The sequence below is a fragment of the Crinia signifera genome, chromosome 6 (assembly GCF_055691185.1).
Source record: "Crinia signifera chromosome 6, ASM5569118v1, whole genome shotgun sequence".
Classification (NCBI taxonomy): Eukaryota; Metazoa; Chordata; class Amphibia; order Anura; family Myobatrachidae; genus Crinia; species Crinia signifera.
The window spans coordinates 290,068,401-290,087,273 of NC_139222.1; the positions used below are offsets into that span (position 1 = coordinate 290,068,401).

General features: G+C 53.3%; 1 protein-coding gene across 2 annotated transcripts in view; it reads left to right on the forward strand.

Moving 5' to 3' along the window:
* Nucleotides 1–18,873, forward strand: part of LOC146009480 (pancreatic triacylglycerol lipase-like) — a 57,350-nt gene that overhangs the window by 17,164 nt on the left and 21,313 nt on the right. Inside the window, exons 3-6 of one of the 2 annotated variants that reach the window (XM_083149904.1) lie at nucleotides 2,980–3,134; nucleotides 11,381–11,506; nucleotides 12,516–12,650; nucleotides 17,268–17,376. In XM_083149904.1, the coding sequence (XP_083006030.1) occupies nucleotides 2,980–3,134; nucleotides 11,381–11,506; nucleotides 12,516–12,650; nucleotides 17,268–17,376 (525 nt within the window). Of the gene's footprint in view, nucleotides 1–2,979; nucleotides 3,135–10,324; nucleotides 10,378–11,380; nucleotides 11,507–12,515; nucleotides 12,651–17,267; nucleotides 17,377–18,873 lie in introns of those variants that run through there. The other variant, XM_083149906.1, reaches the window with a different exon arrangement.

The window sequence follows — 18,873 nt, forward strand, 5'->3', positions numbered from 1 at the left end:
CATCTCACTGACAGCTGTACATCCCCACCTCACTGACAGCAGCACATTCCGCCTCACTGACAGCTGTACATCCCCACCTCACTGAAAGCTGTACATCCCCATCTCACTGACAGCAGCACATCCTTGCCTCACTGACAGCAGCACATTCCGCCTCACTGACAGCTGTACATCCCCATCTCACTGACAGCAGCACATCCTTGCCTCACTGACAGCAGCACATTCCGCCTCACTGACAGCTGTACATCCCCATCTCACTGACAGCAGCACATCCTTGCCTCACTGACAGCAGCACATTCCGCCTCACTGACAGCTGTACATCCCCACCTCACTGAAAGCTGTACATCCCCATCTCACTGACAGCAGCACATCCTTGCCTCACTGACAGCAGCACATTCCGCCTCACTGACAGCAGCACATCCCCACCTCACTGACAGCTGTACATCCCCACCTCACTGACAGCTTTACATCCCCACCTGACAGCTGTACATCCCCCCTCACTGACAGCTGTACATCCCCCCCTCACTGACAGCTGTACATCCCCATCTCACTGACAGCAGCAGCACATCCTTGCCTCACTGACAGCAGCACATTCCGCCTCACTGACAGCAGCACATCCCCACCTCACTGACAGCAGCACATTCCCATCTCACTGACAGCAGCACATCCCCACCTCACTGACAGCTGTACATTCCCACCTCACTGACAGCTGTACATCCCCACCTCACTGACAGCTGTACATCCCCATCTTACTGACAGCAACACATCCCCGTCTCACTGAGCGCATCCCCCTCCTCATCGCTGGAAGCAGCGCATCCTTCTCCTCATCACTGGCAGCAGCGCATCCCCCTCCTCATCGCTGGCAGCAGCGCATCCCCCTCCTCATCGCTGGCAGCAGCGCATCCCCTCCTCATCACTGGCAGCAGCGCATTCCCCGCCTCATGAAAGGGCTGTATAGGACAGTGTACAGTAATTGGCTGGTGTGTAAGGACAGTGCACATTATTGTGTATAGTGATTGTACTGGTGTGTAAGGACAGTGTATAGTGATTGGCTGGTGTGCAAGGGTAGTGTACAGTATTGTGTATAGTGATTGGCTGGTGTGTAAGGATCAGTGACGTATGGTGGTGGCTGTGAATGGAGAGGCACTGTCACAGCCGCTATCGCAACCCCCCCCCCCCTCCCCGCTCTTGTGCCTGGCTGCAGCCGGCACCCGCTGCCCCCCCTTCAGCAGCAGCCAGCCCGCAACCTTTCCCCGCCACCATCTCCGTCCTCGCCTTCCAACCCCCCTTCCCGCTCTTGGCCCCGCCGACACCAGCGCCGCAGCAGCCGTCCCCTGCCGCTACCTCTGTCCCCATCACAAAATTGTATTTACCCGGCAGGGGAGAGGGACACAGCACGCGGCAGGGAACCAGGACTCGGGAGCCAAAGTGACACTGTCATGCTTAAATGACAGGGGCTGCTGTGATTGGACAGCAGCTGGATCTGCTCTCCAATCACAGCAGCTCCTGTCAATTACGCACTTCTAGAAGTGCCGCTTTTGGCATTAATTTTAATGGGCTTTTTTAGCCAACTGCTTAGCCCCGCCCTACGCTTCCTCCCCTTGCCGTTCTTTGTGGGAGGCACACTTATCGGTGCCTCCCAAACTAGGTTAAATAATGCACTCTAGTAAAATAATCTAAAGAAAATACTTATGACACCGAATATGTCCTAGGTATATTGTTTGTATTATTTTGAAACAAAATGACAAGGGAAGCACTGCCTCCCCTGTCCCTGGTAAGGTGTACTGTTTTGTGTACATTGATTGGCTGGTGTGTAAGGACAGTGTATAGCACTGGCGTAACTATAAGGCCGCAGCCCCCGCGGTGGCGGGGAGGCGCCGGGGGTCTGCGGGCGCTATTTTTTCTCTGCCAGCTCCCCACTGCTTGTGGGAGCTGGCAGGGGGGTCCGTGCGGCGCGGAGGTACCTGTATTCAGGGAGAGCCTGGAGGTCCCTGTGCCGCTGAGTATGATGTTGCCGCCGCCGGGGTCCCTGCAGTGAAGTGGAAATAACGCGCTATCTCCGCTGGAGATAGCGCGTTATTTCCACTTCACTGCAGGGACCCCGGCAACATCATACTCAGCGCCGCAGGTGCAGGGACCTTCAGGCTCTCCCTGAATACAGGTACCTCCGCGCCGCATGGACCCCCCTGCCAGCTCCCCAGGGGGGTCTTTTAACGGGGGGGGGGGGCAGCGGCTAAATTGTCCGGGGGGGGGGGGGGGGGGCGGGGAAATTGTCCCGGCGGGGGGGAGCAAAATTTTTCGTTACGCCACTGGTGTATAGTATTGTGTACAGTGATTGGCTGGTGTGTAAGGACAGTGCACAGTGATTGGCTGGTGTGTAAGGACATTGTACAGTATTGTGTACAGTGATTGGCTGGTGTGTAAGGACAGTATACAATATAGTGCACAGTGATTGGCTGGTGTGTAAGGACAGTATACAGTATAGTGTATAGTGATTGGCTGGTGTGTAAGGGCAGGATACAGTAAAGTGTATAGTGATTGGCTGGTGTGTAAGGACAGTATACAGTATAGTGTATAGTGATTGGCTGGTGTGTAAGGACAGTATACAGTATAGTGATTGGCTGGTGTGTAAGGACAGTGTACAGTATAGTGTATAGTTATTGGCTGGTGTGTAAGGACAGTATACAGTATTGTGTACAGTGATTGGCTGGTGTGTAAGGACAGTATACAGTATAGTGATTGGCTGGTGTGTAAGGACAGTGTACAGTATAGAGATTGGCTGGTGTGTAAGGACATTATACAGTATTGTGTACAGTGATTGGCTGGTGTGTAAGGACAGTATACAGTATAGTGTATAGTGATTGGCTGGTGTGTAAGGGCAGTATAGGGCAGTGTACAGTGATTGGCTGGTGTGTAAGGACAGTGTACAGTATCATGTACTGTGATTGGCTGTTGTGTAACATGGGTTCTCTGCTGTTCCAGGTGGGGAGATCTGCATTAACAGGATTGGCTGCTTCACAGACAACGTTCCATGGTCAGGAACCCTGGAGCGTCCCATCAGGCAGTTACCATGGTCCTCAGAGAAGATTAATACCCGTTTCCTGCTGTACACAAGGTCAAACACCAACAGCTTCCAGGTAGGCTATTGCCCCTATGTGGTGTGTGATTTGGGGGTGACGCCTGGCATAGCCACACCGCCTTGTTGTGTGACCACACCCCCATAGGGTGCTGAGACAGTGATCCGTTTGGGGATGGAGAGCGTATAATATAATATAATAACCCCATCATGTCAAACGTGCTGATTAGTTTTTGCATTTGGAAATCTCCTCTTGAATAAATACGAATGTATGAAGCAGAGAGCGTGCGGATCCCAGGATCTATGCGGCTGCGCAGGAGCATTAACATTGAACACGGGTATGACTAGACTACTATAAGAAGAACCACACTGAGCAGGAACTCCTGCCATACAGTCACTAGGCCCCTCAGGGAATACTTGTGCTGGTGACTCCTGTAGGATGAGGGTCACTGCGAGGGCGATGAGGTCTGTCCTGCCGACATCAGCCGCGCGGCCGGTGAGCAGTCACTAATCTCCTGTGAGCAGGGTACACTGGAAGTCACCAACTCCTGCTGGCACATAAGCAGGGTACTTGCAATAGCTCTGGTGGGGGCAATACGCTTGGCTGCGTTCCCATTTACCAGCATCAGACAGACAGGCTTGGTTCCTGGCAGCCGCCCGTCTCCGGGTTATGGAACTCCACTAGATACCTAGGCAGAGTGTTACCTCTTAGCCCAGGATAGCGACCAACAACCGGAGCTGACCTGGCCAGTGATTTGTAAAACCTTCCAAATTCCCCCGGTGCTAGAACCATCAGGGGGGTTGCCCAGTTTCCAGATTGGGGGGTTCAGGTATCAGGCCTCTCCTTCCTTCCTCCCTCAGCTGTCACTCTCCTGTTGCCCACCTGCTGTGTCAGGCTCCGCAATGTCTATTCAGGGAGGCACCAAGAAGTGAAAACAGAAGGAACAAGGACAGGGAAATTGGGTTCTGTCCTGATCACCCCCTGTGGAGTTTGCCTTTTGGTTAGATGCCCTGGATACTTTGCCCTGGATACTTCCTGCATGACCATATAAGGATACCAGCATATATTATACAGGTAATGCCATATGAATGAAGTCCCGGGAACACCCACACAGATGCGGAACCATTTGTCTACAACAAGTAGATAGACAGCCATTAGGTCGACACCATTAGTTCGACAACTCAATAGGTCGACATACCATTAGGTCGACACACCATTAGGTCGACATACCATTAGGTCGACAGTGTCTAGGTCGACAGTCAAAAGGTCGACATGATTTTTTTCACTGTTTTTTTACCCAAATGTTGACACAGTCGACATGGACACAGCTTGAAGTGAACCGCAGCCCCTCGCAGCGCTCGGCACACTATTATAATCTAACTCCACACCATAGTGGATGGTAGGGCATGAAATACCGCCTGACGGCACATGTCGGCTCAAAAAACAGTGAAAAAAAACCATGTCGATCTTTTGACTGTCGACCTAGACACTGTCGACCTAATGGTATGTCGACCTATTGAGTTGTCGAACTAATGGTGTCGACCTAATGGCTGTCTATCTTCTTGTTGTAGACAAATAGTCCGGATACTGCCCACACACGGGTAATAGTGACATAAGCATGATGGACACAGGGGACAGACGGACTAAAAAGGACATTAATCACCACACAGAATAAAGTACCATAATTACAGATTTCAGGCAAGAGAGCGTCTGTGTCACTGGGCTACAGGTAGGAAGCAGGTGCTGGGAATATCCTACCTCCCAGAGAACAGTCATCTATAGAACACGAGGGACTATTCCCCCAGTGCTGGGAATATCCTACCTCCCAGAGAACAGTCATCTATAGAACACGAGGGACTATTCCCCCAGTGCTGGGAATATCCTACCTCCCAGAGAACAGTCATCTATAGAACACGAGGGACTATTCCCCCAGTGCTGGGAATATCCTACCTCCCAGAGAACAGTCATCTATAGAACACGAGGGACTATTCCCCCAGTGCTGGGAATATCCTACCTCCCAGAGAACTGTCATCTATAGAACACGAGGGACTATTCCCCCAGTGCTGGGAATATCCTACCTCCCAGAGAACAGTCATCTATAGAACACGAGGGACTATTCCCCCAGTGCTGGGAATATCCTACCTCCCAGAGAACTGTCATCTATAGAACACGAGGGACTATTCCCCCAGTGCTGGGAATATCCTACCTCCCAGAGAACAGTCATCTATAGAACACGAGGGACTATTCCCCCAGTGCTGGGAATATCCTACCTCCCAGAGAACAGTCATCTATAGAACACGAGGGACTATTTCCCCAGTGCTGGGAATATCCTACCTCCCAGAGAACAGTCATCTATAGAACACGAGGGACTATTTCCCCTGTGCTGGGAATATCCTACCTCCCAGAGAACAGTCATCTATAGAACACGAGGGACTATTCCCCCAGTGCTGGGAATATCCTACCTCCCAGAGAACAGTCATCTATAGAACACGAGGGACTATTTCCCCAGTGCTGGGAATATCCTACCTCCCAGAGAACAGTCATCTATAGAACACGAGGGACTATTCCCCCAGTGCTGGGAATATCCTACCTCCCAGAGAACAGTCATCTATAGAACACGAGGGACTATTCCCCCAGTGCTGGGAATATCCTACCTCCCAGAGAACAGTCATCTATAGAACACGAGGGACTATTTCCCCAGTGCTGGGAATATCCTACCTCCCAGAGAACAGTCATCTATAGAACACGAGGGACTATTCCCCCAGTGCTGGGAATATCCTACCTCCCAGAGAACAGTCATCTATAGAACACGAGGGACTATTCCCCCAGTGCTGGGAATATCCTACCTCCCAGAGAACAGTCATCTATAGAACACGAGGGACTATTCCCCCTGTGCTGGGAATATCCTACCTCCCAGAGAACAGTCATCTATAGAACACGAGGGACTATTCCCCCAGTGCTGGGAATATCCTACCTCCCAGAGAACAGTCATCTATAGAACACGAGGGACTATTCCCCCAGTGCTGGGAATATCCTACCTCCCAGAGAACAGTCATCTATAGAACACGAGGGACTATTCCCCCAGTGCTGGGAATATCCTACCTCCCAGAGAACAGTCATCTATAGAACACGAGGGACTATTCCCCCAGTGCTGGGAATATCCTACCTCCCAGAGAACAGTCATCTATAGAACACGAGGGACTATTCCCCCAGTGCTGGGAATATCCTACCTCCCAGAGAACAGTCATCTATAGAACACGAGGGACTATTCCCCCCAGTGCTGGGAATATCCTACCTCCCAGAGAACAGTCATCTATAGAACACGAGGGACTATTTCCCCAGTGCTGGGAATATCCTACCTCCCAGAGAACAGTCATCTATAGAACACGAGGGACTATTCCCCCAGTGCTGGGAATATCCTACCTCCCAGAGAACAGTCATCTATAGAACACGAGGGACTATTCCCCCAGTGCTGGGAATATCCTACCTCCCAGAGAACAGTCATCTATAGAACACGAGGGACTATTCCCCCAGTGCTGGGAATATCCTACCTCCCAGAGAACAGTCATCTATAGAACACGAGGGACTATTTCCCCAGTGCTGGGAATATCCTACCTCCCAGAGAACAGTCATCTATAGAACACGAGGGACTATTTCCCCAGTGCTGGGAATATCCTAACTCCCAGAGAACAGTCATCTATAGAACACGAGGGACTATTCCCCCAGTGCTGGGAATATCCTACCTCCCAGAGAACAGTCATCTATAGAACACGAGGGACTATTCCCCCAGTGCTGGGAATATCCTACCTCCCAGAGAACAGTCATCTATAGAACACGAGGGACTATTCCCCCAGTGCTGGGAATATCCTACCTCCCAGAGAACAGTCATCTATAGAACACGAGGGACTATTCCCCCAGTGCTGGGAATATCCTACCTCCCAGAGAACAGTCATCTATAGAACACGAGGGACTATTCCCCCAGTGCTGGGAATATCCTACCTCCCAGAGAACAGTCATCTATAGAACACGAGGGACTATTCCCCCAGTGGCACATCCACATCCTAGTGGAATAATTCAGTGTAACATCATATTATTGTCCCACATACAGTCCGGTGATGTCCGCTGCATACCGGAATAGGGATGCGGTCATTGGGTCACCAGCATGAGGGTCCATATGCATTTAGGTTGACATGCAGGAAGGTTGACACGACTAAAGGTTGACAGGGTCATTAGGTCGACACAGGGTTTTTTGAGCCGAGTTGTGCCGACAGGCGGTATTTTATGCCCTACAATCCACTAGGGCGTGGTGGGAGAATACAATAGTGTGCCAAGCGCAGGGAGGCACCGTGCCCGAAGCATTGCGAGCGCAGTGAGGCACCGTGCCCGGAGCATGGCGAGCGTAGCGAGGCACCGTACCCGGAGCATGGCGAGCGCAGTGATCCACGTGAGGGGACGCAGTGCTACAGTATGTTTTAGTGTTTATGTTGACTGTGTTGACATTCCAGTAAAAAAAAAAAAAAATCGATGACGACCTAATGCTGTGTACACATGGTGCAATATGATTGCTAGCGATATATTGCTAGCAATATATTGCCAGCAATCATATTGCTCAGTGTCTCCTTTTCATCAGCGATGAAAAGGAGACACTGCTACTGTCAGGGGGCGGGGGGGGGAGCAGCAGCGTCTGCTTGCTGCTAGCACGCAGTGGGGGGGAAGACCCGAACGGAGGAGGGAGGGAGCAGCGGCGAGAGAGACCCGAACGGAGGAGGGAGCGAGGGAGCAGCAGCAGCAGACGCTGCTGCTATCACTCGGTGGGGGCGAGAGAGACCCGAACGGAGGAGGGAGGGAGCAGCGGCGAGAGAGACCCGAACGGAGGAGGGAGCGAGGGAGCAGCAGCAGCAGACGCTGCTGCTATCACTCGGTGGGGGCGAGAGAGACCCGAACGGAGGAGGGAGCAGCAGCAGAAGGGAATCCTTCTGCCGCTGATCTCCGCTGACCTCCTGCTCAGCGCCGGGGGAAGTCGCTGGTCGCAGGAGCATGCTCCTGCGACCAGCGACCATCAGGGGCTGCACACGGGAGCGCGCACCCGGCGATTCATCGCCGACAGCACACACAAATCACTGGCAATATGGTCGCTCAGCGACCATATTCCCAGCGATATGTGCTGAAATTGCACCCGTGTGTACGCACCCTTACCCCTGTAGCACCCTCCCAACTGTCCCTCTGTCGCGGGAACGTCCCGGTTTGTGGGACATTGCCGCATCCCTCCTGAAGCCGGCAGTGTCCCGCAGTGGTGGTGGTGGGGGGACAGTTAGGAGTTCCTGCAGCCTGACCGGCTGGGTACATGGCTAGCCCCCACAGCGTCAAAAATGGGGGCACCCCCAAAATGTCAGACACATGCCAGAGGCGCACGAAGTGTCCCTCCTGCCACCCATTCAATGTTGGGAGATATGCACACCACCTATACAAACAGGTACGCGCACCACCTATACAAACAGGTACGTGCACCACCTATACAAACAGGTACGCGCACCACCTATACAAACAGGTACGCGCACCACCTATACAAACAGGTACGCGCACCACCTATACAAACAGGTACGCGCACCACCTATACAAACAGGTACGCGCACCACCTATACAAACAGGTACGCGCACCACCTATACAAACAGGTACGCGCACCACCTATACAAACAGGTACGCGCACCACCTATACAAACAGGTACGCGCACCACCTATACAAACAGGTACGCACACCACCTATACAAACAGTTACGCACACCACCTATACAAACAGGTACGCACACCACCTATACAAACAGGTACGCACACCACCTATACAAACAGGTACGCACACCACCTATACAAACAGGTACGCACACCACCTATACAAACAGGTACGCACACCACCTTTACAAACAGGTACGCGCACCACCTATACAAACAGGTACGCGCACCACCGATACAAACAGGTACGCACACCACCTATACAAACAGGTACGCACACCACCTTTACAAACAGGTACGCGCACCACCTATACAAACAGGTACGCGCACCACCGATACAAACAGGTACGCACACCACCTATACAAACAGGTACGCACACCACCTATACAAACAGGTACGCACACCACCTATACAAACAGGTACGCACACCACCTTTACAAACAGGTACGCACACCACCTATACAAACAGGTACGCGCACCACCTATACAAACAGGTACGCGCACCACCTATACAAACAGGTACGCACACCACCTATACAAACAGGTACGCACACCACCTATACAAACAGGCACACACACAGATTACCTCAGTGCAGGGCCAGTGCTAGAGGGTTCGTCGCCTCCCTGCAAACTATAAAATTGCACCCCCTACTTTACAAAGAAATGTGCACGCTGAAAAAAAGGGGTGTATAATGCCGTAGAAGTAGCACCTCTTATACACATGTTCCCAGTCACAGCACAGACATTTTGGTGCCCTGTACCAGAAAAGGAACTGGTGTCCCCTCCTCCCATACACGCAGTAAAGACAGGGATAGTGGCGCACAGCAAAAATGTAGGGCGTGGCTTTGTGTGGAAGGGGCGTGGTCCCATAATAGTGCCAATTCACATGACCACACAGTAGTGTCCAATTCACATTAAACCACACTTATACACATTGAGCCAGCTAGAGCTCCTTAGGCACATTGTGCCAGGATTACGGACATCGTAATGCCCATTACACATTATGCCACACACCGATATGCCCATTACACATTATGCTGCATACCGAAATGCCCATTACACATTATGACACATAAGTGCAGCTTATCTATATGTTGTTGCCAGGAGTTATATGCTCGTTGCCAGGGGGCTTCATATTCATTGCCAGGGGGTTACATGCTCCTTGCCAGTAATTTCATGCTTGTCGCCACAGGGGGTTACATGGTCGTTGCCTTGGAGGATGAAATGCTTATTGCCAGAAGGATTACATGTCCGTGGCCCTGTGCCCCCCACCCACACCCATACTGTACATCCTGTATTCCCATCACACATCCCCCCTGTGCCCCACAATCATACACAAGTTTAGGAGTATCTGACCTGACATAGAAAAAAGAAGATGGAGCATCAGGGTCTCCTGATGCTGGTAGTGGCACTGTGCTTTGCTCAGCACTCTTTATGACTTTATAATCAATCTAAAAGTCTCCTAGCAATATAAGCAGTGTTTTGCTGTGAGGATTTTAGATTGATTATAATGCCTGCCACAGACTGGATGTGTTGAGTGAAGCCTGTGCTCGGGGCTGTGGTGGAGGGGCCAGGTGCTGCCCGCTCTTCATGCTGCCAGCGCTGCTGTGTAGGGATGGACATCGGAAGACCACCATCAAATGATGGCTGGGCTTCCGCCATCGAATCTATCACCACATCAAAAGAATTTGATAAAAAAAAAATCATATGATTGGCGCATGTTTGGAAGCACTTTGGGGGGGCGGGACCATTGGAACACCATCGAATGTTTACCATTCGATGGCGACAAACATCAGAATGCCACCATCGAATGGTAAAACCACTACCATTGAAACAAAAACATTGCAATGCGATGTCCATCACTATGCCTGTGTCATAGTTAGACAGGCGCAGGCTGCGGAAGCAGAGCAGGGAGAGCACCTTCCAGCTTGGCGCCTCCCTGCAGTACTTGCTGAGAAGGTAGCACCCAGGGCCGGTGGAGGGCACCCTGCCGCTCACCTGTTTCCAGGGGGCTGATGTGACGTCCGCTGCTGAGTCCGGGGGGAGTGTGAAGGGGTTAAGCGGCCGCTGGCGTTGCCGTACAGATGGGGGGAGTCCAGGGGGGAGGGGGCAATGTCGCCAAGTCGGGGGGGGGGGGAGGGTTGGGCAGAGATGCGGCCACTGCTGCTGAGTCCGGGGGGAGGGGGGATGCAGCCGCCAAGTCCAGGGGGGGTTTGGCGTGGGGCACTGCTCACCTGCTGGCTCCAAATGAGGGGGGGGGGCTGCTCCTATGCTGCCCTCCAGTGGCCGGTGCCCCAGGCAAATAACTAAAGCTGCCTAGTGGTGGCACCAGCCCTGGTAGCACCGGCCTCAGCAAGCAGAGACCAGCCAGGATCCAGCACAGGTGGCAGAGTTATGGCACCAGGTATATGAGAGTCAGGATGGTGAAATTTGGTACCTGGGGTGTATTTCGGCTTCCATGCACCCCCAGGCTAATAGTGTTCAGTCTCAGCCTGTGCCGCTAGAATGCTCTGTAAGGGATGTGTATACACAGGATGGCCAGGGTAATACACTGAATATTACTGTTATTATTTGCAGGATATCAATGCCGTTAACCCGTCCACGATTTCTTCATCCAACTTCAGAACTAGCAGAAAGACACGATTCATAATCCACGGATTTATCGATAAAGGAGAGGAGAGCTGGCTCGCCAACATGTGCAGGGTATGTGCCGACATGTATACGCTATGTGCCCCATACTCAGTGCCAGGTGTAGGGTATGTGCCATGTACTCAGTGCCAGGTGTAGGGTATGTGCCCCTACTCAGTGCCAGGTGTAGGGTATGGGCCCTGTACTTAGTGCCAGGTGTAGGATATGTGCCCTGTACTCAGTGCCAGGTGTAGGGTATGTGCCCTGTACTCAGTGCCAGTTGTAGGGTATGTGCCCTGTACTCAGTGCCAGGTGTAGGGTATGTGCCCCTACTCAGTGCCAGGTGTAGGGTATGTGCCCCTACTCAGTGCCAGGTGTAGGGTATGGGCCCTGTAATTAGTGCCAGGTGTAGGGTATGTGCCCTGTACTCAGTGCCAGGTGTAGGGTATGTGCCCTGTACTCAGTGCCAGGTGTAGGGTATGTGCCCCTACTCAGTGCCAGGTGTAGGGTATGTGCCCCTACTCAGTGCCAGGTGTAGGGTATGGGCCCTGTACTTAGTGCCAGGTGTAGGGAATGTGCCCCTACTCAGTGCCAGGTGTAGGGTATGTGCCCCTACTCAGTGCCAGGTGTAGGGTATGTGCCCCTACTCAGTGCCAGGTGTAGGGTATGTGCCCCCTCTCAGTGCCAGGTGTAGGGTATGTGCCCTGTACTCAGTGCCAGGTGTAGGGTATGTGCCCTGTACTCAGTGCCAGGTGTAGGGTATGTGCCCTGTACTCAGTGCCAGGTGTAGGGTATGTGCCACTCTCAGTGCCAGGTGTAGGGTATGTGCCCCTACTCAGTGCCAGGTGTAGGGTATGTGCCCCTACTCAGTGCCAGGTGTAGGGTATGTGCCCCTACTCAGTGCCAGGTGTAGGGTATGTGCCCTGTACTTAGTGCCAGGTGTAGGGTATGTGCCCCTACTCAGTGCCAGGTGTAGGGTATGTGCCCCCTCTCAGTGCCAGGTGTAGGGTATGTGCCACTCTCAGTGCCAGGTGTAGGGTATGTGCCCCACAATGTGATTCATATTCCCGATGATTACTTGCAGGCCATGTTGAACGTGGAGGACGTGAACTGTATCTGTGTGGACTGGGTCGGAGGTTCCCGGACGCTGTATTCACAGGCATCAAATAACATCCGCGTTGTGGGAGCAGAAACGGCTTATTTCATTAATGTGCTGTCGGTATGTAACAACGGGGCAAAATATGGACACACACACAGCTGATCACACTGACCGGGTCCATCAGACACACACACACAGCTGATCACACTGGCCGGGTCCATCACACACACACAGCTGATCACACTGGCCGGGTCCATCAGATACACACACAGCTGATCACACTGGCCGGGTCCATCAGACACATACACACACACAGCTGATCACACCGGCCGGGTCCATTATACACACACAGCTGATCACACTGGCCGGGTCCATCAGACACACACAGCTGATCACACTGGCCGGGTCCATTATACACACACACAGCTGATCACACTGGCCGGGTCCATCAGACACATACACAGCTGATCACACTGGCCGGGTCCATCAGACACACACAGCTGATCACACCGGCCGGGTCCATCACACACACAGCTGATCACACTGGCCGGGTCCATCAGACACACAGCTGATCACACTGGTCGGGTCCATCAGACACACACAGCTGATCACACTGGCCGGGTCCATCACACACACACACAGCTGATCACACTGGCCGGGTCCATCGGACACACACAGCTGATCACACTGGCCGGGTCCATCAGACACACACAGCTGATCACACTGGTCGGGTCCATCAGACACACACAGCTGATCACACTGGCCGGGTCCATCACACACACAGCTGATCACACTGGCCGGGTCCATCAGACACACAGCTGATCACACTGGTCGGGTCCATCAGACACACACAGCTGATCACACTGACCGGGTCCATCAGACACACAGCTGATCCCACTGGCCAGGTCCATCAGACACACACACAGCTGATCACACTGGCCGGGTCCATCGTACACACACACAGCTGATCACACTGGCCGGGTCCATCAGACACACACAGCTGATCACACTGGCCGGGTCCATCACACACACAGCTGATCACACTGGCCGGGTCCATCAGACACACACAGCTGATCACACTGGCCGGGTCCATCAGACACACAGCTGATCCCACTGGCTAGGTCCATCAGACACACACACAGCTGATCACACTGACCGGGTCCATCAGACACACACACAGCTGATCACACTGGCCGGGTCCATCAGACACACACAGATGATCACACTGGCCGGGTCCATCAGACACACGCAGCTGATCACACTGGCCGGGTCCATCAGACACATGCAGCTGATCACACTGGCCGGGTACATCGGACACACACAGCTGATCACACTGGCCGGGTCCATCACAAACACACAGCTGATCACACTGGCCGGGTCCATCAGACACACACAGCTGATCACACTGGCCGGGTCCATCAGACACACGCAGCTGATCACACTGGCCGGGTCCATCACAAACACACAGCTGATCACACTGGCCGGGTCCATCAGACACACACAGCTGATCACACTGGCCGGGTCCATCAGACACACACAGCTGATCACACTGGCCGGGTCCATCACACACACAGCTGATCACACTGGCCGGGTCCATCAGACAAACACACAGCTGATCGCACTGGCCGGGTCCATCAGACACATCCAGCTGATCACACTGGCCGGGTCCATCAGACACACACAGCTGATCACACTGGCCAGGTCCATCAGACGCATACAGCTGATCACACTGGCCGGGTCCATCAGACACACACAGCTGATCACACTGGCCAGGTCCATCAGACGCATACAGCTGATCACACTGGCCGGGTCCATCACACACACAGCTGATCACACTGGCCGGGTCCATCAGACACACACAGCTGATCACACTGGTCGGGTCCATCAGACACATCCAGCTGATCACACTGGCCGGGTCCATCAGACACACACAGCTGATCACACTGGTCGGGTCCATCAGACACACACAGCTGATCACACTGGCCAGGTCCATCAGACGCATACAGCTGATCACACTGGCCGGGTCCATCAGACACACACAGCTGATCACACTGGCCAGGTCCATCAGACACACACAGCTGATCACACTGGCCGGGTCCATCAGACACACACAGCTGATCACACTGGTCGGGTCCATCAGACACACACAGCTGATCACACTGGCCGGGTACATCAGACACACAGCTGATCACACTGGCCAGGTCCATCAGACACACACAGCTGATCACACTGGCCGGGTCCATCAGACAAACAGCTGATCACACTGGCCGGGTCCATCGGACACACACAGCTGATCACACTGGCCAGGTCCATCAGACACACACAGCTGATCACACTGGCCGGGTCCATCAGACACACACAGCTGATCACACTGGCCGGGTCCATCAGACACACACAGCTGATCACACTGGCCGGGTCCATCAGATACACACAGCTGATCACACTGGCCGGGTCCATCAGACACACACAGCTGACCACACTGGCCGGGTCCATCAGACACACACAGCTGATCATACTGGCCGGGTCCATCATACAAAAACAGCTGATCACACTGGCCGAGTCCATCGTACACACACACACAGCTGATCCCACTGGCCGGGTCCATCATACACACACAGCTGATCACACTGTCCGGGTTCATCGTACACACACATCTGATCACACTGGCCGGGATCCATCAGACACACAGCTGATCACACTGGCCGGGTCCATCAGACACACAGCTGATCACACTGGATGGGTCCATCAGTCACACACAGCTGATCACACTGGCCGGGTCCATTATACACACACAGCTGATCACACTGGCTGGTTCCATTATACACACACACACATCTGATCACACTGGCTGGTTCCATTATACACACACAGCTGATCACACTGGCCGGTTCCATTATACACACACAGCTGATCACACTGGCCGGGTCCATCACACACACACAGCTGATCACACTGGCCGGGTCCATTATACACACACAGCTGATCACACTGGCCGGTTCCATTATACACACACAGCTGATCACACTGGCCGGTGCCATTATACACACACAGCTGATCACACTGGCCGAGTCCATTATACACACACACAGCTGATCACACTGGCGGGGTCCATTATACACACACAGCTGATCACACTGGCCGGTTCCATTATACACACACAGCTGATCACACTGGCCGAGTCCATTATACACACAGCTGATCACACCGGCCGGGTCCATCAGACACACACAGCTGATCACACTGGCCGGGTCCATCATACACACACAGCTGCTCACACTGGCCGGGTCCATCATACACACACAGCTGATCACACTGGCCGGGTCCATCACACACACACAGCTGATCACACCGGCCGGGTCCATCAGACACACACAGCTGATCACACTGGCCGGGTCCATCGTACACACACAGCTGATCACACTGGCCGGGTCCATCACACACACATAGCTGATCACACTGGCCGGGTCCATTATACACACAGCTGATCACACTGGCCGGGTCCATTATACACACACAGCTGATCACACTGGCCGGGTCCATCAGACACACACAGCTGATCACACTGGCCGGGTCCATCAGACACACACAGCTGATCACACTGGCCGGGTCCATCAGACACACAGACAGCTGATCACACTGGCCGGGTCCATTATACACACACAGCTGATCACACTGGCCGGTCCATCAGACACACACACAGCTGATCACACTGGCCGGGTCCATCAGACACACAGACAGCTGATCACACTGGCCGGGTCCATCACACACACAGCTGATCACACTGGCGGGTCCATCACACACACTGCTGATCACACTGGTCGGGTCCATCAGACACACAGACAGCTGATCACACTGGCGGGTCCATCACACACACAGCTGATCACACTGGCTGATTCCATTATACACACACAGCTGATCACACTGGCCGGGTCCATTATACACACACAGCTGATCACACTGGCCGGGTCCATTATACACACACAGCTGATCACACTGGCTGGGTCCATCAGACACACACAGCTGATCACACTGGCCGGGTCCATCAGACACACAGCTGATCACACTGGCCGGGTCCATCAGACACACACAGCTGATCACACTGGCCGGGTCCATTACACACACACAGCTGATCACACTGGCCGGGTCCATTATACACACACAGCTGATCACACTGGCCGGGTCCATTATACACACACACAGCTGATCACACTGGCCGGTTACATTACACACACAGCTGATCATACTGGCCGGGTCCATCAGACACACACAGCTGATCACACTGGCCGGGTCCATTATACACACACAGCTGATCACACTGGCCGGGTCCATCAGACACACACAGCTGATCACACTGGCCGGGTCCATTATACACACACAGCTGATCACACTGGCCGGGTCCATCAGACACACACAGCTGATCACACTGGCCGGGTCCATCAGACACACACAGCTGATCACACTGGCCGGGTCCATCAGACACACACAGCTGATCACACTGGCCGGGTCCATTATACACACACAGCTGATCACACTGGCCGGGTCCATTATACACACACAGCTGATCACACTGGCCGGGTCCATCAGACACACACAGCTGATCACACTGGCCGGGTCCATTATACACACACAGCTGATCACACTGGCCGGGTCATATCCCTCCATGTGACCTCTCCGTCCTTTCTCTTCCACTTATACAGATTATTAAATGTGATTATTGTTCTTATTTTTGGTTTCTAGAGCAACTTTGGCTACTCTCCAGCGAATGTCCATGTAATCGGCCACAGTCTGGGGGCTCACGCTGCTGGAGAGGTGGGGAAGAGGCGCAGCGGCATTGGAAGAATAACTGGTACGATTGACACATTATTAACCCATGCAGTACTGACATATGTGGTGTGACTGTCACTTCCTGACCTGCGCTCTGCGTTCTCTGTCCTCTGAGTGACCTGCGCTCTGTGTCTCTGTGTCTGACCTCTGAGTGACCTGCGCTCTGCGTTCTCTGTCCTCTGAGTGACCTGCGCTCTGTGTTCTCTGTCTCTATCCTCTGAGTGACCTGCGCTCTGAGTTCTCTGTCCTCTGAGTGACCTGCGCTCTGTGTCTCTGTCTCTGTCCTCTGAGTGACCTGCGCTCTGTGTCTCTGTCCTCTGAGTGACCTGCGCTCTGTGTCTCTGTCTCTGTCCTCTGAGTGACCTGCACTCTGAGTTCTCTGTCCTCTGAGTGACCTGCGCTCTGTGTTCTCTGTCTCTGTCCTCTGAGTGACCTGCACTCTGAGTTCTCTGTCTCTGTCCTCTGAGTGACCTGCGCTCTGTGTCTCTGTCTCTGTCCTCTGAGTGACCTGCGCTCTGTGTTCTCTGTCCTCTGAGTGACCTGCGCTCTGTGTTCTCTGTCTCTGTCCTCTGAGTGACCTGCACTCTGAGTTCTCTGTCTCTGTCCTCTGAGTGACCTGCGCTCTGTGTTCTCTGTCTCTATCATCTTAGTGACCTGCGCTCTGTGTCTCTGTCTCTATCCTCTGAGTGACCTGCACTCTGTGTTCTCTGTCTCTGTCCTCTGAGTAACCTGCGCTCTGTGTTCTCTGTCTCTATCCTCTGAGTGACCTGCGCTCTGTGTCTCTGTCTCTGTCCTCTGAGTGACCTGCGCTCTGTGTCTCTGTCTCTGTCCTCTGAGTGACCTGCACTCTGTGTTCTCTGTCTCTGTCCTCTGAGTGACCTGCACTCTGAGTTCTCTGTCTCTGTCCTCTTATTGACCTGCGCTCTGTGTTCTCTGTCCTCTTAGTGACCTGCACTCTGTGTTCTCTGTCTCTGTCCTCTGAGTGACCTGCGCTCTGAGTTCTCTGTCTCTGTCCTCTTATTGACCTGCGCTCTGTGTTCTCTGTCTCTGTCCTCTGAGTGACCTGCGCTCTGCGTTCTCTTCTCTGTCCTCTTATTGACCTGCGCTCTGTGTTCTCTGTCCTCTAAGTGACCTGCGCTCTGTGTTCTCTGTCCTCTGAGTGACCTGCGCTCTGCGTTCTCTTCTCTGTCCTCTTATTGACCTGCGCTCTGTGTTCTCTGTCCTCTTAGTGACCTGCGCTCTGCGTTCTCTGTCCTCTGAGTGACCTGCACTATGTGTTCTCTGTCTCTGTCCTCTGAGTGACCTGCGCTCTGTGTTCTCTTCTCTGTCCTCTTATTGACATGCGCTCTGCGTTCTCTGTCCTCTGAGTGACCTGCACTCTGTGTTCTCTGTCTCTGTCCTCTGAGTGACCTGCGCTCTGAGTTCTCTGTCTCTGTCCTCTTATTGACCTGCGCTCTGTGTTCTCTGTCTCTGTCCTCTGAGTGACCTGCGCTCTGCGTTCTCTGTCTCTGTCCTCTGA